The following is a 22,730-nucleotide window of genomic DNA, read 5'->3' on the forward strand; positions in this document are numbered from 1 at the left end:
TGACACTGATTAAAATTATCTTACTTACTCCTCATATATACAATTGAGACATGAGTATAACCTACAAATACATCTATGCCCACAGGTTACTCAACCCTCCAGGAACAAACTAGTAATTATAATATGCTGTGACAGCAAAGAAAAAGCAATGAGAAAAACTTGCAGCAAGCAAGAAATGAAAATATGCTGACATCAACATTTCTACAAGTCTGCGCACTGAGGGGAAAGCATCCCTAATAGCATGCACGACGCAGATCGAGATCCAGTGGAGTACTTTCTATTGTATTTTCTCGGAGCACCCCATATCCTTCTTGTGAATGGCCGACAGGTGGTATAACGAAATTTACTGCAGAAATAAGGGTTTTACGTCCAGTTTGCCGTTCAAGTAGCGCGTAAAGACCACACGGCGCTGCCGTGTATGTTGCCATGCTCTTCGGTTTCTCGGATGTATGTAAAAGACACTTGCAGTACTTCGGTGTCAAGGCACAGGATTTCGAAATATTCGTTAGTTCTGATGCAGTTGTCTGTCTGCTTTTCACACGCATTCTCTACCTCCCGGCAGCAAAAACCGTAGTATCCATCCGTAGTATCCGTCGGTTTGCATTTCACACATGAACACCTGCACGATGAAAAAACAACGCTAGGTTTCGGCTTACACAAGTGCTTCTCCCTGATACATGGAAATTTCACAAAGCAGTCCATGTTCACGGCACGGTGAGCTACTGCTGAGGACGAATGTGACTCCGATTAATTTCTGGACGAGGAATCTTCTGCTGCGAAGAACACACTTTCCAGCACGCCAACGCACGAACAGCAGTTCTGTGTGAGCGACAGTTATCGAATGTGGAATTCCAGCGCACTCATGTTCAAGAGGCTCGACATTCTCGACGTAGAAAGTGGTCACAAATGCCCACTGCCATTTTCGTTTTCGCCGGATTAGCGCCCGGAAGTGCGCGTATTACATGCGTCCTCGACAGATGGCGCGGGGTCATGCAATTGTTGACAGACTGCTCGGTTTCCTACTAGGTCCCTGGACGCCCTGGACATGTAATCATGGAAAATTCGATTACAGAAAAACTACAGCGATTTCAGCGGAGTTCTTTGATATTTGAACTTTTGAAGGTTCAAGCTTTTCGCTGAACATAAAGTTTCGATAGGTTTATATTCACTTTTCGGTCCCTTTAAGATATATTATAAGAATTGTGAGTTGTGGACACGGCAGAATGCTTGGTACAACGCTTAACCCACTGCTGTTTGTTATTCCGCAGCTGCGCCTGTTTATCAGCGATCGTCTCCACGTTTGCACTGCTGCCTTTCATGCTTCAATTCGTTTCGCTTCGCCTGTCAGTGCTGATATCGGCATCGGTACACGTGCTTTTGATGACTTTGACTACCGATCATTCTGGAGGTACAGCGGTACACACTGGGAACCAGGCCGACCAGGCTACCCAGATCCTATAAGAACAGCATCTTCCTGTCTCAGCGCCAGTGGTGGACACGGCAGAATGCTCGGTGCAACGCTTAGCCCGCTTAGCCCACTGCTGTTTGTTATCCCGCAGGTGAGGTCTAGCTTAGTTCATACAATCCGCAGCAACAGTTTGTTTTTTTGTAATTGTGCCGTGTCCACACACGCTTGTCTCCATTTTGTACGATTGTTCCCTTATGTGCCGTATGTTGCTTATGCGATGTGGTGACGTCGAAATGAACCCTGGCCCTTCTGTCACACTTGAAAAGAAGGTAAATGAAATTCTGAAATGACAGTCAGACACCGCTGAAACGTTGAACGACATTCGGCGTGATCAGCGTTCTCTCCAGAAAGCTGTTGAAGAGAATAGCGAGGAGGTTAAACAGCTATCGGCAAGAATATCTAATATGGAAACGCTATTATCCGATTTCACTGAGTTAAAGAGTACTGTCACATCCCTTCAGAACTGTGTTTCACAACTACTGTCAATGGTCGACGACCTCGAGAACCGTTCTAGGGGTAACAATTTGATTATTCACGGTCTTCAGGAAGGACCTGATGAAACTAATGAAAAGCTGCTTGAACTGGTGAACACTTCTGTCTTCCAAAAAATCGGCGTAGAAGTTCATACGGTGGAACGTATCCATCGTCTGGGGCGTAAGCGGCCCAGTTGTATGTCTTTTATTTTTAGGGTGTATGATTTTAAAGAGAAGTATCAAATACTCGTAACTGTAGCAAATTCAAGGGAACAAGCATTTCTGTGAGTGAAGATTTTTCAAAGAAAATTCAGGAAGCGCGGGGACCGTTGTGGAATAGCTGCTCAGCTGAAAGGAGTTCCGGTGTTAAAGCTGGCCTTGCCCACGACAAACTGTATCTGCGTGACAAGGTCTACTGCTGGGATTTTGTAACTAACTCTCGTAAGGAACTTGTCACGGCAACCGCGACAACGGTTCTGAGTAGCGATATTCTTAGTAGAGGACATACTGAGGATCTAAATACAAATTCCTGATGTATTGGGTCTGCCCCTGACGCTCTTTTATACAAATACTCGCAGCATCTGCTCTAATGATAAGCGTGGCTGCCTTCTGTCGCACATTGATCATTGTGACGCTGATATTGTGGCCCTCATAGAGACTTGGCTGACAGCCCATATAAATAATGACGAAACATTCGCCAACTCATCACTGGTGTACGAGATCTTTCTATGTAATAGTGCACAACGTATAGGTGGTGGTGTGCTCTTGGCAGTCAGGCCATGTTTGAAACCTGTTGTCATTAACCTCTCGGTTGTTGATCTTGAAATGGTGTGGATTTCCTTTCGTTGTACGAATAATAATTTTGTAGTAGGTGTGTGTTACCGCCCGCCTGATTGATTGTCATCTTTCGTTTCATCGTTTCATGATGCACTCAACGAAATAGCTGTCAGGTTCCCTTCATCAATAGTACACATCGTCGGCGAATTCAATTTCCCTGATATTGTTTGGGATCCGCTACCCGTCTCACGTGCCCACAATATGACTTGTGACGACTTTATTGGAGTTGCATCTATTTTTAACTTGTCCCAATTAATTTTGCAGCCCACTAGAATTGGCTCTACTCGTTCGAGTAACTTGGACCTTTTGTTCACAACTCACCCGAATACTGTACATTCTATACAGTTGTTAGCCGGCATTAGTGATCACGCTATCGTAGTTTCTTCTATTGACATACCTTTCATTCGTGAACATGTTACCACCAAGACGATCACTTGTTACTCGAAAGCGAATTTCGATGCCATCAACCATGCCCTTTCTGCTTTTTCCGAAGACTTCCTCTCTTGTTTTTCAGCGCGGTCATTACACTGGAATTGGCTGCTTCTCAAGCGTGAAATCAAACATCTTGTTGACCTTCATATATACCTCGGGTTACTGTTCAAGCTTGTAGCCGGTCCCCGCGGTTTAACAAAGCGCTCAAGAGGCTTAGAAACAAGAAAAAGCGGCTGTTCCGCTGGGCACGTAGCAGTAACAATTCCGACCTGTGAGCTAGGTATCACCACAGCGCGAATGAGTTTAGAGGAACTGTAAAGTGAAATTTGACCCCCCTGTTTCTGTGTGCGACCTGGTAGTGTTTGCCCGTGTGATGCTCCACACAAAGCCTAAGCGTTGAAAGCGCGTTAATTATTACACAAAATAAGTTCGAAAAGTTAAATCGGACGGTAGGTCGCGCACCACAACAGCTAAAAAAGTCATGATGGGAGTACTCCAGTCACATGGAACTTAATTATTATACGATGAAGTTATGACCGGTTACTAATTACTAGTAAGCGCTATTTTGAGAATCACAAGAATTACCCGGACAATTCTTCAAAATATCGGAGAAGCAGTATCCAAAAATACTGTCGGCGCCCCCTATTTGCTCTCCTCCCAACCATATCGCGCAGCGTAAATTGTGTCTGGCGAGGTCTGTGCGTGAAAAAAGTTTTTTTCCAGCCGAAATTGAGCAGAACTTCACCTGACAGCAATGCCAGGTATCTACTGTAATGTTCGGGGATGCACCAACCGTGCTCTTTCGACAAGGGATGTTGTGTACCACAAGATTCCAAGGGATAATGTGAGAAAACGAAAGTGGTTCGAAGCGCTTGGCCAGGACATTCGTGATTCGGGCCGTATCTGTTCAACGCATTTCTCTGACGAGTCGTACGAAGTAGTAACAGCGGACGGTCGAAGACGTCTCAAACCGACCGCAGTCCCAACACCAGTGTTTCTCCTTGCGCGGACGTGTGACGACGCGAACATCAGTGCACACGAGGTATGTATTTACTGATACATAGGAATAATTGGTTGACTAAATTGAAACTGACTTGTGATGCGTACGCTGCGTTACGTACCAAACGGAATCATTCACTACAGTTGTATTCAAAACATTCCTCCTTGAACAGACGAGCAGTGGCCCTGACCCGTCGCAGGAGTGGTTTCTGGTAGGTTTTGCTGTAGAGCTGGAGCTTTGACTCGTGACTGACCAGTGAAAATTTGACGTTGCTGTGTTCCTATGATTGCAGGCTGATAACAGTGATTTTAGCAATCTCTGCATGATTGTAGCAGTACCAACGGCAGATGACTCCACATTGGCCACTACATCGGCTGGTAGCAATTCTAACGTAGGTGTCTATGAGTAGAGAACAGTGGTTGGTGAAGAACAAAGGGAAATATAGTTATCTCAATTTCACAGCGTGTTACTGCAAATGAAGCTAGTCTCCCAGAGTGCGATCACACATACTGTAGACCTACAGTGTTTTCAGAATGTAAGTATGAAATAAATTGTGTGGTAAACACTGACTGTATACTTCATTTATATCAGCGACACAGGTTTCCATCATAGCGGATGAGAAAGTGGAAGTCAGAAGTAAAAGCACGCAAACGGATCATTCACCGTCAACACCTGTCAACATGTCTCCAGTGATGGTTTCAACACCTATTGTCCGTACACCATCATGCCCAGAGGTAGGGCATGCATTTGTTTCATTTAAAATTTATTTATTTATTTTACTTTATTTATGAAATACTGCAGGCTCCGTTGGAGTCCGAGCAGGAGTGCTCTCTGACACTACACAGACGTGACTACACACAAAATTTGAACTTCCGCATTCCTTACAGGTGCATGATACGACTATGTCTTCACCAGTGATGGAGCCAGCCGATGAGTCATTCCGCATATCTGAAGACGACAGTTTTGAATGGTACATAGCCTGCTCATACAATTTTGCAGATACATACTAAAAGCTCTTCCACTTTGCAGTGGTGTGCCCTCTGCTTCACCAATTGATCAGAAGAAGTACATCGTATTTGAAGCTCCATTGTTAGAACTGTTCGAGAAACGCAGGACTTGCGGTGCGGCGTGCAAAGTGGGCACAGAGGTTCGAGGGACACTTCTCACCGTAAAAGCTGAGTGCCCAAGTGAGCACACTTTATCTTGGAAAAGCCAGCCAGAGGTGAACAGGATGGCTGCAGGAAACATCTTGCTGTCTGGCGCAATACTTTTCAGTGGGGCTAGTGCAACCAAGGCAAGTACTCATAGGCTGTTATGTTGACACAGATTCAAATGACACCGTGTATTTGCTTATTTGCTTTCGAGCAGGTTCTCCGGTTACTCGAGTCAATTAATGATCAGGTGATCTCGAAGGTAGCATACAACACCTACCAGAGAGGGTGCCTATTCCCTGCCGTGACACAGGTAGGACTATCAGAATTCACGGCCATATTGCGGAGCATAGACTGGTATTAGAAATCATACATACTTGGTGCGCTTGAATTTCCTGTTACAATAATCTTCCAGCCACAATGACAGCAGAATAACGAATGCAGTGATTTCATTCTTATTCACGTCATCGCTTCATTTGATCCACTATGGTAGGTCTCGACTACAGAAAGAGAATGCCTGCTCTCGTCACTTCAAGACAGGAACGTGGACCTTTTGGGTGATGGCAGGTGTGACTCCCCTGGGCACTCTGCTAAGTACCTCACATACAGCTTTATGGATGCAGCATCACAGAAGATCATCAACTCTGTGCAAATTCAGGTCGGGGAGGTGAGTTCTGTCAGCTCGCTAAATGTTATTTTATTGCAATATTCCTGAACATATCTCATCTGCACCAGTCAGAAGATATTAGATCCAGCAGCCACATGGAAAAGGCCGGGTTCATAAGGTGCCTGGACGAAGTGAAGTGCAAGGGCATTACAGTTGCATCTATCACTACTGATCCTGCTGTCCGAAAGCACATGCGTGAGAATGAGCCAACCATTGTCCATGGATTTGACATCTGGCATGTTGTAAAAGGTAACAAGAACTAGATTATAATTGCTTATGATAACCAGTTGCGTCATACAATTGCCAAGCTTCAAAATGCTTATGGGCGATGTAGCTCACAAGAAGATCTTGTAATGCAGGGATGAAGAAAAAGCTTGAAGCTGCAGCCAATTCGCGTGCATGTGCTGCCCTAAAACCATGGATGCAGCATATTTGTAACCACCTTTACTGGTGTAGTGGCAACTCTGAGGGGAATACAGAGTTTCTGCTTAGCATGTGGAGAAGTATGAGCTTACGTACTCTAATGAACTGCATCGTCATTCAGGAGACAGTGTATATTAACTAAGAGATAATGCATCTAGGTTTGACCCGGCATGTTATCAACATCCATGACAGCCATGACGGACCATACAACCGTTGCCTCCACGGTGACCTTGGCGACCGGAGACCCTGGCTGCAGCCTGGTAATTGGAGGGCGTGAGGGTACATTTGCTTTCTAGCCCATATTGACTAATGTGTGCATGGTGTTCTCACTTTATACGTCAAACATGCAGGCACTGTTGTTTCGATAAAACTGTGCAAGAGTGCTAGACAAAAGGCTACTGAAGGATATTGAACAGCTCTCTACAGTGGGGCAAACATCAGGCCTTGAATCCTTCCACTCCTTGCTTCTGAAATTTGCTCCCAAATCAACGGCATACACTCCAAAAGTTATGCGTGCAAGGTGTGTAACACTCAGTGTACATGATTTTTGTTTTTTTTTATATTTATTTCAAGCATCACTTGAACTGTATATTATTAATGTTATTATCATGATTCAGACAGGTACCGCAAACTTCGGCACATATGATACTTGTTTCACTGTTACTGATAGTGCCATTTTTTCCCTGTCTGTGCGTGAACCTACGACGTAAATCGCTATCCTGCATTTTAATGAAAATGCTGACCGCCCACTTACACGTCGAAAGGATGGTGGCCTGATGTACAGGAGAAAGCTAGTTAAGACGAAAAAGGGCACGGAAGTAGTTTCTACCATGAAGACAAAAGCAACACATAGTGGGTTTCGTTTTAGTATACATAGTGTAGGGAAGAGATTTAGGCATGACTATATTTCCTTTTCTTGGCAGAGTATATAGACCATCTTTTGAGGGAAGCAATGACAACTTGCCAAGATGTGAGCTACAGCGAAATGGTAGCAGCCTGCAAAAGCCCTGAGCCTGTACCAATGACTGCACAGTACGAACGGCAACCAAAGGAGGTCCTGTTAGCTAGAAGAATGCTGCGGTTCCCAACAGAGTGAGGTAATGTGCATTCATCACTTCATGGGTTCTCGTAGCAGCATAACTTTGTGATTTTCTAGCTGACTGCTGCCATGACGTGCCTCTAGCTGGAACTTAGCCTGATTGAGAAAAAAAGCCCCTCCATCCATGAGAATGAGGTACTGTCTTTTCATCACTTCATGGGTTCTCGTAGCAGTATAACTTTGTGATTTTCTAGCTGACTGCTGCCATGACGTGCCTCTAACTGGAACTTAGCCTGATTGAGAAAAAAAGCCCATCCATCCATGAGAATGAGGTACTGTTTTTTCATCACTTCATGGGTTCTCGTAGCAGTATAACTTTGTGATTTTCTAGCTGACTGCTGCCATGACGTGCCTCTAACTGGAACTTAGCCTGATTGAGAAAAAAAGCCCCTCCATCCATGAGAATGAGGTACTGTTTTTTCATCACTTCATGGGTTCTCGTAGCAGTATAACTTTGTGATTTTCTAGCTGACTGCTGCCATGACGTGCCTCTAACTGGAACTTAGCCTGATTGAGAAAAAAAGCCCCTCCATCCATGAGAATGAGGTACTGTTTTTTCATCACTTCATGGGTTCTCGTAGCAGTATAACTTTGTGATTTTCTAGCTGACTGCTGCCATGACGTGCCTCTAACTGGAACTTAGCCTGATTGAGAAAAAAAGCCCCCCCATCCATGAGAATGAGGTACTGTTTTTTCATCACTTCATGGGTTCTCGTAGCAGTATAACTTCGATTTTCTAGCTGACTGCTGCCATGACGTGTGCCTCTAACTGGAACTTAGCCTGATTGAGAAAAAAAGCCCATCCATTCATGAGAATGAGGTACTGTTTTTTCATCACTTCATGAGTACTCGTAGCAGTATAACTTTGTGATTTTCTAGCTGACTGCTGCCATGACGTGTGCCTCTAACTGGAACTTAGCCTGATTGAGAAAAAAAGCCCCTCCATTCATGAGAATGAGGTACTGTTTTTTCATCACTTCATGGGTACTCGTAGCAGTATAACTTTGTGATTTTCTAGCTGACTGCTGCCATGACGTGCCTCTAACTGGAACTTAGCCTGATTGAGAAAAAAAGCCCCTCCATCCATGAGAATGAGGTACTGTCTTTTCATCACTTCATGGGTACTCGTAGCAGTATAACTTTGTGATTTTCTAGCTGACTGCTGCCATGACGTGCCTCTAACTGGAACTTAGCCTGATTGAGAAAAAAAGCCCCTCCATCCATGAGAATGAGGTACTGTCTTTTCATCACTTCATGGGTTCTCGTAGCAGTATAACTTTGTGATTTTCTAGCTGACTGCTGCCATGACGTGCCTCTAACTGGAACTTAGCCTGATTGAGAAAAAAAGCCCCTCCATCCATGAGAATGAGGTACTGTCTTTTCATCACTTCATGGGTTCTCGTAGCAGTATAACTTTGTGATTTTCTAGCTGACTGCTGCCATGACGTGCCTCTAACTGGAACTTAGCCTGATTGAGAAAAAAAGCCCCTCCATCCATGAGAGTGAGGTACTGTTTTTTCATCACTTCATGGGTTCTCGTAGCAGTATAACTTTGTGATTTTCTAGCTGACTGCTGCCATGACGTGTGCCTCTAACTGGAACTTAGCCTGATTGAGAAAAAAAGCCCATCCATCCATGAGAATGAGGTACTGTTTTTTCATCACTTCATGGGTTCTCGTAGCAGTATAACTTTGTGATTTTCTAGCTGACTGCTGCCATGACGTGCCTCTAACTGGAACTTAGCCTGATTGAGAAAAAAAGCCCCTCCATCCATGAGAGTGAGGTACTGTTTTTTCATCACTTCATGGGTTCTCGTAGCAGTATAACTTTGTGATTTTCTAGCTGACTGCTGCCATGACGTGTGCCTCTAACTGGAACTTAGCCTGATTGAGAGAAAAAAAGCCCATCCATCCATGAGAATGAGGTACTGTTTTTAAATCACTTCATGGGCTCTCGTAGCAGTATAACTTTGTGATTTTCTAGCTGACTGCTGCCATGACGTGCCTCTAACTGGAACTTAGCCTGGTTGAGAAAAAAAGCCCCTCCATCCATGAGAATGAGGTACTGTTTTTTCATCACTTCATAGGTTCTCGTAGCAGTATAACTTTGTGATTTTCTAGCTGACTGCTGCCATGACGTGCCTCTAACTGGAACTTAGCCTGATTGAGAAAAAAAGCCCCTCCATCCATGAGAATGAGGTACTGTTTTTTCATCACTTCATGGGTTCTCGTAGCAGTATAACTTTGTGATTTTCTAGCTGACTGCTGCCATGACGTGCCTCTAACTGGAACTTAGCCTGATTGAGAAAAAAAGCCCCCCCATCCATGAGAATGAGGTACTGTTTTTTCATCACTTCATGGGTTCTCGTAGCAGTATAACTTCGATTTTCTAGCTGACTGCTGCCATGACGTGTGCCTCTAACTGGAACTTAGCCTGATTGAGAAAAAAAGCCCATCCATTCATGAGAATGAGGTACTGTTTTTTCATCACTTCATGAGTACTCGTAGCAGTATAACTTTGTGATTTTCTAGCTGACTGCTGCCATGACGTGTGCCTCTAACTGGAACTTAGCCTGATTGAGAAAAAAAGCCCCTCCATTCATGAGAATGAGGTACTGTTTTTTCATCACTTCATGGGTACTCGTAGCAGTATAACTTTGTGATTTTCTAGCTGACTGCTGCCATGACGTGCCTCTAACTGGAACTTAGCCTGATTGAGAAAAAAAGCCCCTCCATCCATGAGAGTGAGGTACTGTTTTTTCATCACTTCATGGGTTCTCGTAGCAGTATAACTTTGTGATTTTCTAGCTGACTGCTGCCATGACGTGTGCCTCTAACTGGAACTTAGCCTGATTGAGAGAAAAAAAGCCCATCCATCCATGAGAATGAGGTACTGTTTTTTCATCACTTCATGGGCTCTCGTAGCAGTATAACTTTGTGATTTTCTAGCTGACTGCTGCCATGACGTGCCTCTAACTGGAACTTAGCCTGATTGAGAAAAAAAGCCCCTCCATCCATGAGAATGAGGTACTGTTTTTTCATCACTTCATAGGTTCTCGTAGCAGTATAACTTTGTGATTTTCTAGCTGACTGCTGCCATGACGTGTGCCTCTAACTGGAACTTAGCCTGATTGAGAAAAAAAGCCCCTCCATCCATGAGAATGAGGTACTGTTTTTTTCATCACTTCATGGGTTCTCGTAGCAGTATAACTTTGTGATTTTCTAGCTGACTGCTGCCATGACGTGCCTCTAACTGGAACTTAGCCTGATTGAGAAAAAAAGCCCCTCCATCCATGAGAATGAGGTACTGTTTTTTCATCACTTCATGGGTTCTCGTAGCAGTATAACTTCGATTTTCTAGCTGACTGCTGCCATGACGTGTGCCTCTAACTGGAACTTAGCCTGATTGAGAAAAAAAGCCCATCCATTCATGAGAATGAGGTACTGTTTTTTCATCACTTCATGAGTACTCGTAGCAGTATAACTTTGTGATTTTCTAGCTGACTGCTGCCATGACGTGTGCCTCTAACTGGAACTTAGCCTGATTGAGAAAAAAAGCCCCTCCATTCATGAGAATGAGGTACTGTTTTTTCATCACTTCATGGGTACTCGTAGCAGTATAACTTTGTGATTTTCTAGCTGACTGCTGCCATGACGTGCCTCTAACTGGAACTTAGCCTGATTGAGAAAAAAAGCCCCTCCATCCATGAGAATGAGGTACTGTCTTTTCATCACTTCATGGGTTCTCGTAGCAGTATAACTTTGTGATTTTCTAGCTGACTGCTGCCATGACGTGCCTCTAACTGGAACTTAGCCTGATTGAGAAAAAAAGCCCCTCCATCCATGAGAATGAGGTACTGTCTTTTCATCACTTCATGGGTTCTCGTAGCAGTATAACTTTGTGATTTTCTAGCTGACTGCTGCCATGACGTGTGCCTCTAACTGGAACTTAGCCTGATTGAGAAAAAAAGCCCCTCCATCCATGAGAATGAGGTACTGTTTTTTCATCACTTCATGGGTTCTCGTAGCAGTATAACTTTGTGATTTTCTAGCTGACTGCTGCCATGACGTGTGCCTCTAACTGGAACTTAGCCTGATTGAGAAAAAAAGCCCATCCATCCATGAGAATGAGGTACTGTTTTTTCATCACTTCATGGGTTCTCGTAGCAGTATAACTTTGTGATTTCCTAGCTGACTGCTGCCATGACGTGCCTCTAACTGGAACTTAGCCTGATTGAGAAAAAAAGCCCCTCCATCCATGAGAATGAGGTACTGTTTTTTCATCACTTCATGGGTTCTCGTAGCAGTATAACTTTGTGATTTTCTAGCTGACTGCTGCCATGACGTGCCTCTAACTGGAACTTAGCCTGATTGAGAAAAAAAGCCCCTCCATCCATGAGAATGAGGTACTGTTTTTTCATCACTTCATGGGTTCTCGTAGCAGTATAACTTTGTGATTTTCTAGCTGACTGCTGCCATGACGTGCCTCTAACTGGAACTTAGCCTGATTGAGAAAAAAAGCCCCTCCATCCATGAGAATGAGGTACTGTTTTTTCATCACTTCATGGGTTCTCGTAGCAGTATAACTTTGTGATTTTCTAGCTGACTGCTGCCATGACGTGCCTCTAACTGGAACTTAGCCTGATTGAGAAAAAAAGCCCCTCCATCCATGAGAATGAGGTACTGTCTTTCCATCACTTCATGGGTTCTCGTAGCAGTATAACTTTGTGATTTTCTAGCTGACTGCTGCCATGACGTGCCTCTAACTGGAACTTAGCCTGATTGAGAAAAAAAGCCCCTCCATTCATGAGAATGAGGTACTGTTTTTTCATCACTTCATGGGTAGTCGTAGGAGTATAACTTTGTGATTTTCTAGCTGGCAGCTGCCATGACGTGTGCCTCTAACTGGAACTTAGCCTGATTGAGAAAAAAAGCCCCTCCATCCATGAGAATGAGGTACTGTCTTTTCATCACTTCATGGGTTCTCGTAGCAGTATAACTTTGTGATTTTCTAGCTGACTGCTGCCATGACGTGCCTCTAACTGGAACTTAGCCTGATTGAGAAAAAAAGCCCCTCCATCCATGAGAATGAGGTACTGTTTTTTCATCACTTCATGGGTTCTCGTAGCAGTATAACTTTGTGATTTTCTAGCTGACTGCTGCCATGACGTGCCTCTAACTGGAACTTAGCCTGATTGAGAAAAAAAGCCCCTCCATCCATGAGAATGAGGTACTGTTTTTTCATCACTTCATGGGTTCTCGTAGCAGTATAACTTTGTGATTTTCTAGCTGACTGCTGCCATGACGTGTGCCTCTAACTGGAACTTAGCCTGATTGAGAAAAAAAGCCCCTCCATCCATGAGAGTGAGGTACTGTTTTTTCATCACTTCATGGGTTCTCGTAGCAGTATAACTTTGTGATTTTCTAGCTGACTGCTGCCATGACGTGTGCCTCTAACTGGAACTTAGCCTGATTGAGAAAAAAAGCCCCTCCATCCATGAGAATGAGGTACTGTTTTTTCATCACTTCATGGGTTCTCGTAGCAGTATAACTTTGTGATTTTCTAGCTGACTGCTGCCATGACGTGCCTCTAACTGGAACTTAGCCTGATTGAGAAAAAAAGCCCCTCCATCCATGAGAATGAGGTACTGTCTTTTCATCACTTCATGGGTTCTCGTAGCAGTATAACTTTGTGATTTTCTAGCTGACTGCTGCCATGACGTGCCTCTAACTGGAACTTAGCCTGATTGAGAAAAAAAGCCCCTCCATCCATGAGAATGAGGTACTGTCTTTTCATCACTTCATGGGTTCTCGTAGCAGTATAACTTTGTGATTTTCTAGCTGACTGCTGCCATGACGTGCCTCTAACTGGAACTTAGCCTGATTGAGAAAAAAAGCCCCTCCATCCATGAGAGTGAGGTACTGTTTTTTCATCACTTCATGGGTTCTCGTAGCAGTATAACTTTGTGATTTTCTAGCTGACTGCTGCCATGACGTGTGCCTCTAACTGGAACTTAGCCTGATTGAGAAAAAAAGCCCCTCCATCCATGAGAATGAGGTACTGTTTTTTCATCACTTCATGGGTTCTCGTAGCAGTATAACTTTGTGATTTTCTAGCTGACTGCTGCCATGACGTGTGCCTCTAACTGGAACTTAGCCTGATTGAGAAAAAAAGCCCATCCATCCATGAGAATGAGGTACTGTTTTTTCATCACTTCATGGGTTCTCGTAGCAGTATAACTTTGTGATTTCCTAGCTGACTGCTGCCATGACGTGCCTCTAACTGGAACTTAGCCTGATTGAGAAAAAAAGCCCCTCCATCCATGAGAATGAGGTACTGTTTTTTCATCACTTCATGGGTTCTCGTAGCAGTATAACTTTGTGATTTTCTAGCTGACTGCTGCCATGACGTGCCTCTAACTGGAACTTAGCCTCATTGAGAAAAAAAGCCCCTCCATCCATGAGAATGAGGTACTGTTTTTTCATCACTTCATGGGTTCTCGTAGCAGTATAACTTTGTGATTTTCTAGCTGACTGCTGCCATGACGTGCCTCTAACTGGAACTTAGCCTGATTGAGAAAAAAAGCCCCTCCATCCATGAGAATGAGGTACTGTTTTTTCATCACTTCATGGGTTCTCGTAGCAGTATAACTTTGTGATTTTCTAGCTGACTGCTGCCATGACGTGCCTCTAACTGGAACTTAGCCTGATTGAGAAAAAAAGCCCCTCCATCCATGAGAATGAGGTACTGTCTTTCCATCACTTCATGGGTTCTCGTAGCAGTATAACTTTGTGATTTTCTAGCTGACTGCTGCCATGACGTGCCTCTAACTGGAACTTAGCCTGATTGAGAAAAAAAGCCCCTCCATTCATGAGAATGAGGTACTGTTTTTTCATCACTTCATGGGTTCTCGTAGCAGTATAACTTTGTGATTTTCTAGCTGACTGCTGCCATGACGTGCCTCTAACTGGAACTTAGCCTGATTGAGAAAAAAAGCCCCTCCATCCATGAGAATGAGGTACTGTCTTTCCATCACTTCATGGGTTCTCGTAGCAGTATAACTTTGTGATTTTCTAGCTGACTGCTGCCATGACGTGTGCCTCTAACTGGAACTTAGCCTGATTGAGAAAAAAAGCCCCTCCATCCATGAGAGTGAGGTACTGTTTTTTCATCACTTCATGGGTTCTCGTAGCAGTATAACTTTGTGATTTTCTAGCTGACTGCTGCCATGACGTGTGCCTCTAACTGGAACTTAGCCTGATTGAGAAAAAAAGCCCCTCCATCAATGAGAATGAGGTACTGTTTTTTCATCACTTCATGGGTTCTCGTAGCAGTATAACTTTGTGATTTTCTAGCTGACTGCTGCCATGACATGCCTCTAACTGGAACTTAGCCTGATTGACAAAAAAAGCCCCTCCATCCATGAGAATAAGGTACTGTTTTTTCATCACTTCATGGGTTCTCGTAGCAGTATAACTTTGTGATTTTCTAGCTGACTGCTGCCATGACGTGCCTCTAACTGGAACTTAGCCTGATTGAGAAAAAAAGCCGCTCCATCCATGAGAATGAGGTACTGTTTTTTCATCACTTCATGGGTTCTCGTAGCAGTATAACTTTGCGATTTTCTAGCTGACTGCTGCCATGACGTGCCTCTAACTGGAACTTAGCCTGATTGAGAAAAAAAGCCCCTCCATCCATGAGAATGACGTACTGTTTTTTCATCACTTCATGGGTTCTCGTAGAGTATAACTTTGTGATTTTCTAGCTGACTGCTGCCATGACGTGTGCCTCTAACTGGAACTTAGCCTGATTGAGAAAAAAAGCCCCTCCATTCATGAGAATGAGGTACTGTTTTTTCATCACTTCATGGGTACTCGTAGCAGTATAACTTTGTGATTTTCTAGCTGACTGCTGCCATGACGTGCCTCTAACTGGAACTTAGCCTGATTGAGAAAAAAAGCCCCTCCATCCATGAGAATGAGGTACTGTCTTTTCATCACTTCATGGGTTCTCGTAGCAGTATAACTTTGTGATTTTCTAGCTGACTGCTGCCATGACGTGCCTCTAACTGGAACTTAGCCTGATTGAGAAAAAAAGCCCCTCCATCCATGAGAATGAGGTACTGTCTTTTCATCACTTCATGGGTTCTCGTAGCAGTATAACTTTGTGATTTTCTAGCTGACTGCTGCCATGACGTGCCTCTAACTGGAACTTAGCCTGATTGAGAAAAAAAGCCCCTCCATCCATGAGAGTGAGGTACTGTTTTTTCATCACTTCATGGGTTCTCGTAGCAGTATAACTTTGTGATTTTCTAGCTGACTGCTGCCATGACGTGTGCCTCTAACTGGAACTTAGCCTGATTGAGAAAAAAAGCCCCTCCATCCATGAGAATGAGGTACTGTTTTTTCATCACTTCATGGGTTCTCGTAGCAGTATAACTTTGTGATTTTCTAGCTGACTGCTGCCATGACGTGTGCCTCTAACTGGAACTTAGCCTGATTGAGAAAAAAAGCCCCTCCATCCATGAGAATGAGGTACTGTTTTTTCATCACTTCATAGGTTCTCGTAGCAGTATAACTTTGTGATTTTCTAGCTGACTGCTGCCATGACGTGTGCCTCTAACTGGAACTTAGCCTGATTGAGAAAAAAAGCCCCTCCATCCATGAGAATGAGGTACTGTTTTTTCATCACTTCATGGGTTCTCGTAGCAGTATAACTTTGTGATTTTCTAGCTGACTGCTGCCATGACGTGCCTCTAACTGGAACTTAGCCTGATTGACAAAAAAAGCCCCTCCATCCATGAGAATGAGGTACTGTTCTTTCATCACTTCATGGGTTCTCGTAGCAGTATAACTTTGTGATTTTCTAGCTGACTGCTGCCATGACGTGCCTCTAACTGGAACTTAGCCTGATTGAGAAAAAAAGCCGCTCCATCCATGAGAATGAGGTACTGTCTTTTCATCACTTCATGGGTTCTCGTAGCAGTATAACTTTGCGATTTTCTAGCTGACTGCTGCCATGACGTGCCTCTAACTGGAACTTAGCCTGATTGAGAAAAAAAGCCCCTCCATCCATGAGAATGAGGTACTGTTTTTTCATCACTTCATGGGTTCTCGTAGCAGTATAACTTTGTGATTTTCTAGCTGACTGCTGCCATGACGTGCCTCTAACTGGAACTTAGCCTGATTGACAAAAAAAGCCCCTCCATCCATGAGAATGAGGTACTGTTTTTTCATCACTTCATGGGTTCTCGTAGCAGTATAACTTTGTGATTTTCTAGCTGACTGCTGCCATGACGTGCCTCTAACTGGAACTTAGCCTGATTGAGAAAAAAAGCCCCTCCATCCATGAGAATGAGGTACTGTTTTTTCATCACTTCATGGGTTCTCGTAGCAGTATAACTTTGTGATTTTCTAGCTGACTGCTGCCATGACGTGTGCCTCTAACTGGAACTTAGCCTGATTGAGAAAAAAAGCCCCTCCATCCATGAGAGTGAGGTACTGTTTTTTCATCACTTCATGGGTTCTCGTAGCAGTATAACTTTGTGATTTTCTAGCTGACTGCTGCCATGACGTGCCTCTAACTGGAACTTAGCCTGATTGAGAAAAAAAGCCGCTCCATCCATGAGAATGAGGTACTGTTTTTTCATCACTTCATGGGTTCTCGTAGCAGTATAACTTTGCGATTTTCTAGCTGACTGCTGCCATGACGTGCCTCTAACTGGAACTTAGCCTGATTGAGAAAAAAAGCCCCTCCATCCATGAGAATGAGGTACTGTTTTTTCATCACTTCATGGGTTCTCGTAGCAGTATAACTTTGTGATTTTGTAGCTGACTGCTGCCATGACGTGTGCCTCTAACTGGAACTTAGCCTGATTGAGAAAAAAAGCCCATCCATCCATGAGAGTGAGGTACTGTTTTTTCATCACTTCATGGGTACTCGTAGCAGTATAACTTTGTGATTTTCTAGCTGACTGCTGCCATGACGTGTGCCTCTAACTGGAACTAAGCCTGATTGAGAAAAAAAGCCCCTCCATCCATGAGAATGAGGTACTGTCTTTTCATCACTTCATGGGTTCTCGTAGCAGTATAACTTTGTGATTTTCTAGCTGACTGCTGCCATGACGTGCCTCTAACTGGAACTTAGCCTGATTGAGAAAAAAAGCCCCTCCATCCATGAGAATGAGGTACTGTCTTTTCATCACTTCATGGGTTCTCGTAGCAGTATAACTTTGTGATTTTCTAGCTGACTGCTGCTATGACGTGCCTCTAACTGGAACTTAGCCTGATTGAGAAAAAAAGCCCCTCCATCCATGAGAGTGAGGTACTGTTTTTTCATCACTTCATGGGTTCTCGTAGCAGTATAACTTTGTGATTTTCTAGCTGACTGCTGCCATGACGTGTGCCTATAACTGGAACTTAGCCTGATTGAGAAAAAAAGCCCCTCCATCCATGAGAATGAGGTACTGTTTTTTCATCACTTCATGGGTTCTCGTAGCAGTATAACTTTGTGATTTTCTAGCTGACTGCTGCCATGACGTGTGCCTCTAACTGGAACTTAGCCTGATCGAGAAAAAATGCCCCTCCATCCATGAGAATGAGGTACTGTTTTTTCATCACTTCATGGGTTCTCGTAGCAGTATAACTTTGTGATTTTCTAGCTGACTGCTGCCATGACGTGTGCCTCTAACTGGAACTTAGTCTGATTGAGAAAAAAAGCCCCTCCATCCATGAGAATGAGGTACTGTTTTTTCATCACTTCATGGGTTCTCGTAGCAGTATAACTTTGTGATTTTCTAGCTGACTGCTGCCATGACGTGCCTCTAACTTGAACTTAGCCTGATTGAGAAAAAAAGCCCCTCCCTCCATGAGAATGAGGTACTGTTTTTTCATCACTTCATGGGTTCTCGTAGCAGTATAACTTTGTGATTTTCTAGCTGACTGCTGCCATGATGTGCCTCTAACTGGAACTTAGCCTGATTGAGAAAAAAAAGCCCCTCCATCCATGAGAATGAGGTACTGCTTTTTCATCACTTCATGGGTTCTCGTAGCAGTATAACTTTGTGATTTTCTAGCTGACTGCTGCCATGACGTGCCTCTAACTGGAACTTAGCCTGATTGAGAAAAAAAGCCCCTCCATCCATGGGAATGAGGTACTGTTTTTTCATCACTTCATGGGTTCTCGTAGCAGTATAACCTTGAGATTTTCTAGCTGACTGCTGCCATGACGTGTGCCTCTAACTGGAACTTAGCCTGATTGAGAAAAGAAAGCCCCTCCATCCATGAGAATGAGGTACTGTTTTTTCATCACTTCATGGGTTCTCGTAGCAGTATAACTTTGTGATTTTCTAGCTGACTGCTGCCATGACGTGCCTCTAACTGGAACTTAGCCTGATTGAGAAAAAAAGCCCCTCCATCCATGAGAATGAGGTACTGTTTTTTCATCACTTCATGGGTTCTCGTAGCAGTATAACTTTGTGATTTTCTAGCTGACTGCTGCCATGACGTGCCTCTAACTGGAACTTAGCCTGATTGAGAAAAAAAGCCCCTCCATCCATGAGAATGAGGTACTGTTTTTTCATCACTTCATGGGTTCTCGTAGCAGTATAACTTTGTGATTTTCTAGTTGACTGCTGCCATGATGTGCCTCTAACTGGAACTTAGCCTGATTGAGAAAAAAAAAACCCTCCATCCATGAGAATGAGGTACTGTTCTTTCATCACTTCATGGGTTCTCGTAGCAGTATAACTTTGTGATTTTCTCGCTGACTGCTGCCATGACGTGCCTCTAACTGGAACTTAGCCTGATTGAGAAAAAAAGCCCCTGCATCCATGAGAATGAGGTACTGTTCTTTCATCACTTCATGGGTTCTCGTAGCAGTATAACTTTGGGTAGTTTCATTTTAAATCGAACAACGTGTGAAAGTCGTATTTTTTAATTCGCCCAGAAAAAATATATGTTAGAGGACAGCTCAAACGGCGCAAATCGCGCCACGTGCGACGCTCCCGCGTGGAGTAGTTTCTGCGCGGGAGAGGAGGAAAGTCTGAGGCTGCTTGAGCGCGCTTTCTTCTGGACCGACTTTGACGGGATCTAGCACCGCTGATTTTTTGCGTCGGGGCTAGAGGTTTTTTGTGACTATAGGCTGTACCATAGACACTGTCGACAGCCACCCACAGAACTCTGAGTGTCACAAAAAAAATGCAACAATACATACATACCAAATGACTGTTGTATGACGACCGCTTCCTTTTCAAAATTGGCCATAAACACGTTAAACTTTGCGAAAACCGCCAGGTTTAAGGTGTACTATGGCAAAAACTACTGCATTGACTGCTTTGAAAACCAGCAGGCTTGTAGAATGGGTCCTCGTGAACGGCCACAAGGCTTTGAAGAATTCCAGCTGTTATGGAAAGTATGTTTAAAAAATCGCAAAATCGCAAGAAAAAGCGTCCATAGTCGGGGCGTTTTAGGGTACTAAAAGTTGAAATTTCCCCGAAATTCTTCCTTCAGCGCATTTTCCAAACCCAGTCGTCTGTTTCAGCACCATAATTATGCGTGTAACGCGAGCGATGCAGCCGTCCGATTATTTCAAGCGTACTATGGTTTTGGTGCTTACCGAAAACTTTGACCCCGCGTTAAATGACATGGGCTCAACATTCCCCAGTAAAACTTTGCGAAATGTCTATTAACACCATAGTGTATGCACGATAATTTTTTGGTCCAGAAGTGCGGGGGGTCGAGCAGGACCTTTGGATCATTTGGCGTGGAATGACCCATTAGGAAGGCAGAACTACGGCCACAGGGGACTGAAAGTTACACCACCTGAGAATACAAATTTGTGGCCGCGTGGTTGCAGCCGTCTCTTAGCTTGGGCGCAATAAGTGATAGTTCCGAAGCTGTGCATGTTATCTTTAATTAGTTTTATGCCCCGTAGCGTTATTTCGGAACCACGACGAGTACTACAAAGCCCTTAAGACCGCTGTGATGACAGTATGTTGCCTCTCAAGTATAACCCGTTCGCCCTCCACGAGCTGTGTCATTGCCACCGTGGGAATCAAAATTTCCGACAGAAAAACGCACAACTAAAATCCCTCGTTTCCGGTAGCCGTAGGCACCTTAAACCATCGGTGTGATCTTCAGTAATTCTTTTGGCATCCATGCGCTTGAACCCAGTCACTTTATATCATGTGAAAGGCCATGTCTAAAGCTATCGGATGATGCTAATCCAATGGTGGCAGCCATCACCTGCAGGGGTCTCGCAATGGGCACATTTTACGTTTTTCGAAACTTCCACAACGTTCTTTTACCAATGAAAAGGATGTGACTTTCACACTGCCTGGGGGACTGGCGGCAACCTGAAACAAAAGCTACGATGTTACCAGTGGATAAAGATCTTTACGAAGCGCTTCGTTTCCTCTCACTGCTTTCTCGGTATGTTCGTCGGACTGGGACTTCTCATCAATGGCGCACAGGCAACTCATGTACTCTCCCACGGTTTGAATGAGCCTGACAGAACTGGGACACCATTGGGTAAACGTAAAGTGATGCTCTGGGGACACTACAACAAGCTCACGCAGTGTGGTCATTGATCTCTCTGTCAGCGGGAGACCTGTAGCAAAGAAGAGGTTGAAGGTCGCCTGCTCGTGGACCCTGCCTGACAAAAAAAAATGGCTGCGCATCTCTCAGGTAAAAATAAAAGATTGTCTCACTTGGCGTCTAAAGTAGAGACATGACGGCACCTTTTCAAAAATAATAAAGGAAATCGAAGATGGCATTTTTGGGAAAATTGAGATGCAACATTGGCAATTTTCGCCTACCATGTGCGATTCTCAAGCTAATAACACAGAAACCACTGGGCTGAGTAAAATGAACTGTATACAGCACGAAAGTTCTTTCAACGTCCTATCGAATGGCACTAAGCTCGATGTCCTCAGACGTTCCATCATGAAGCAAATTGGTAACAAAGTTTGGCCTTTTTGAACGTTTACGCCAAGTTTTGCATTTTTTAACAGAAAATCTGTGGACCTCAGAGTTCTGTGGGTGGCTGTCGACATTGTCTATGGTCCAGCCTATAATCACAAAAAACCTCCAGTCCCTAGGCAAAAAAATCAGCGGTGCTAGATGAAGATGCTACTGTCCTTGGAATAGCTGAGATACATTTGCCTTGGCAATTTTTCTGGTGGCCCGGTTCCAGCATGGTGTGCCAACAACCACGCCATACACTGTATGCAACGGGATAGGATGACAAAAGCGAAGGATAAGTAGCCTATATGAAGTCCGTGGCCTATGGCATGGCCACACGGCTGCGAACAGGTGTGTCACATGACACACGTGCATTTCCTAACATACTTCTCTTTCTTTTTGGCAGGGCATTCATGAGTGCAGAAGTAATATGCAGATGCAGCTGTTGAAAGTCGTATTTATTCTGCCTTTGTAGCTGTGCAAATCTACATAGGAATTGGGCAGCTATTAAGGAAACCATAAAAAAATTTATAATTAGAAATAGAGAAAAAGTTGCAAAGATGAATGTGCACAGAGAAGGTGTACAATGATGACAGGGATGCGTCTGAAGAAAAGCCTATGTTGATGTCACTGGCATGTCCCAACCTGAGGCTCTTCTTATACTAATAAAGAAGTCATGGACTTCTACGTGGGTACTCCAGTAGAGCTTATGGACTAGGACACGTTTATAGCACACATCTATGTACTGAAAAGGAAAACATCATGCATTCATTTGTTACTGATCGGTGGGAAGTGAAACTATAGCAAACTGATATACATCTTGTGTCTGTTTCCTGTTATCGTTCATGTGTTCTTTCAATAAAGCAATGTTTACATTCTTCGTTGTTTGTAGACTGTATTTTACTGTGTAGTGGCTGTTGGGTTACTACAGTAGGGTATGTGCCTGGCCCAGTATTCTGCGTCAAAGGGATAGTGTTGTGATTTTGCAGTTTTCACGACCAAACCATCCTGTGTACCTGTCTGGTGCACACATTGAATACTGTCCACAAACACCTGAAAGAAAAATAAAAGTTTCACCTCAGTGAAAGGGAATGAACATACACATTGTCAGAGAACACCTACTGCATCACACATCAGGAAGGCGAAAGCCTTTGTACAGTTCGGAAGGAAAATTGTCCCTTATGGCATGTACAGCACATGCTGGGAGGACCTTCCTGCA

The 22,730-nt window shown here is 43.9% G+C and overlaps 2 protein-coding genes and 2 long non-coding RNA genes across 4 annotated transcripts in view; 3 read left to right on the forward strand and 1 right to left on the reverse strand.

Moving 5' to 3' along the window:
* LOC135367013 (solute carrier family 22 member 1-like) overlaps positions 1 to 22,730 on the reverse strand; it is a 119,633-nt gene that overhangs the window by 25,354 nt on the left and 71,549 nt on the right. The gene's annotated exons all lie outside the window — the stretch shown is intronic.
* Positions 2 to 7,542, forward strand: LOC135378499 (uncharacterized). Its single transcript, XM_064611546.1, has 14 exons — positions 2 to 4,421; positions 4,503 to 4,601; positions 4,673 to 4,745; positions 4,802 to 4,944; positions 5,098 to 5,180; positions 5,240 to 5,504; positions 5,579 to 5,674; positions 5,855 to 6,028; positions 6,097 to 6,277; positions 6,388 to 6,531; positions 6,610 to 6,730; positions 6,802 to 6,971; positions 7,216 to 7,303; positions 7,375 to 7,542. Exons 2-11 carry the CDS (start codon positions 4,533 to 4,535, stop codon positions 6,726 to 6,728), a joined length of 1,347 nt encoding a protein of 448 aa, XP_064467616.1. The 5' UTR covers positions 2 to 4,421; positions 4,503 to 4,532; the 3' UTR covers positions 6,729 to 6,730; positions 6,802 to 6,971; positions 7,216 to 7,303; positions 7,375 to 7,542.
* Positions 18,093 to 18,842, forward strand: LOC135367008 (uncharacterized). Its single transcript, XR_010414337.1, has 6 exons — positions 18,093 to 18,151; positions 18,211 to 18,290; positions 18,350 to 18,427; positions 18,487 to 18,565; positions 18,625 to 18,702; positions 18,762 to 18,842. It is a non-coding gene; the product is annotated as an uncharacterized LOC135367008 (long non-coding RNA).
* Positions 18,907 to 22,392, forward strand: LOC135378501 (uncharacterized). The gene is made up of 2 exons (XR_010418423.1): positions 18,907 to 19,116; positions 19,176 to 22,392. It is a non-coding gene; the product is annotated as an uncharacterized LOC135378501 (long non-coding RNA).

The sequence above is a fragment of the Ornithodoros turicata genome, chromosome 1 (genome assembly GCF_037126465.1).
Source record: "Ornithodoros turicata isolate Travis chromosome 1, ASM3712646v1, whole genome shotgun sequence".
NCBI lineage: Eukaryota > Metazoa > Arthropoda > Arachnida > Ixodida > Argasidae > Ornithodoros > Ornithodoros turicata.

Bases quoted from the DNA above. Each gene is read 5' to 3' on its own strand.
- LOC135378499 (XM_064611546.1), top strand. From the start codon at position 4,533: ATGATTGTAGCAGTACCAACGGCAGATGACTCCACATTGGCCACTACA. The intron at 5,181-5,239 runs GTACATAGCCTG...TCCACTTTGCAG, and splicing joins GAAGACGACAGTTTTGAATG to TGGTGTGCCCTCTGCTTCAC. The intron at 5,505-5,578 runs GCAAGTACTCAT...GCTTTCGAGCAG, and splicing joins GTGGGGCTAGTGCAACCAAG to GTTCTCCGGTTACTCGAGTC.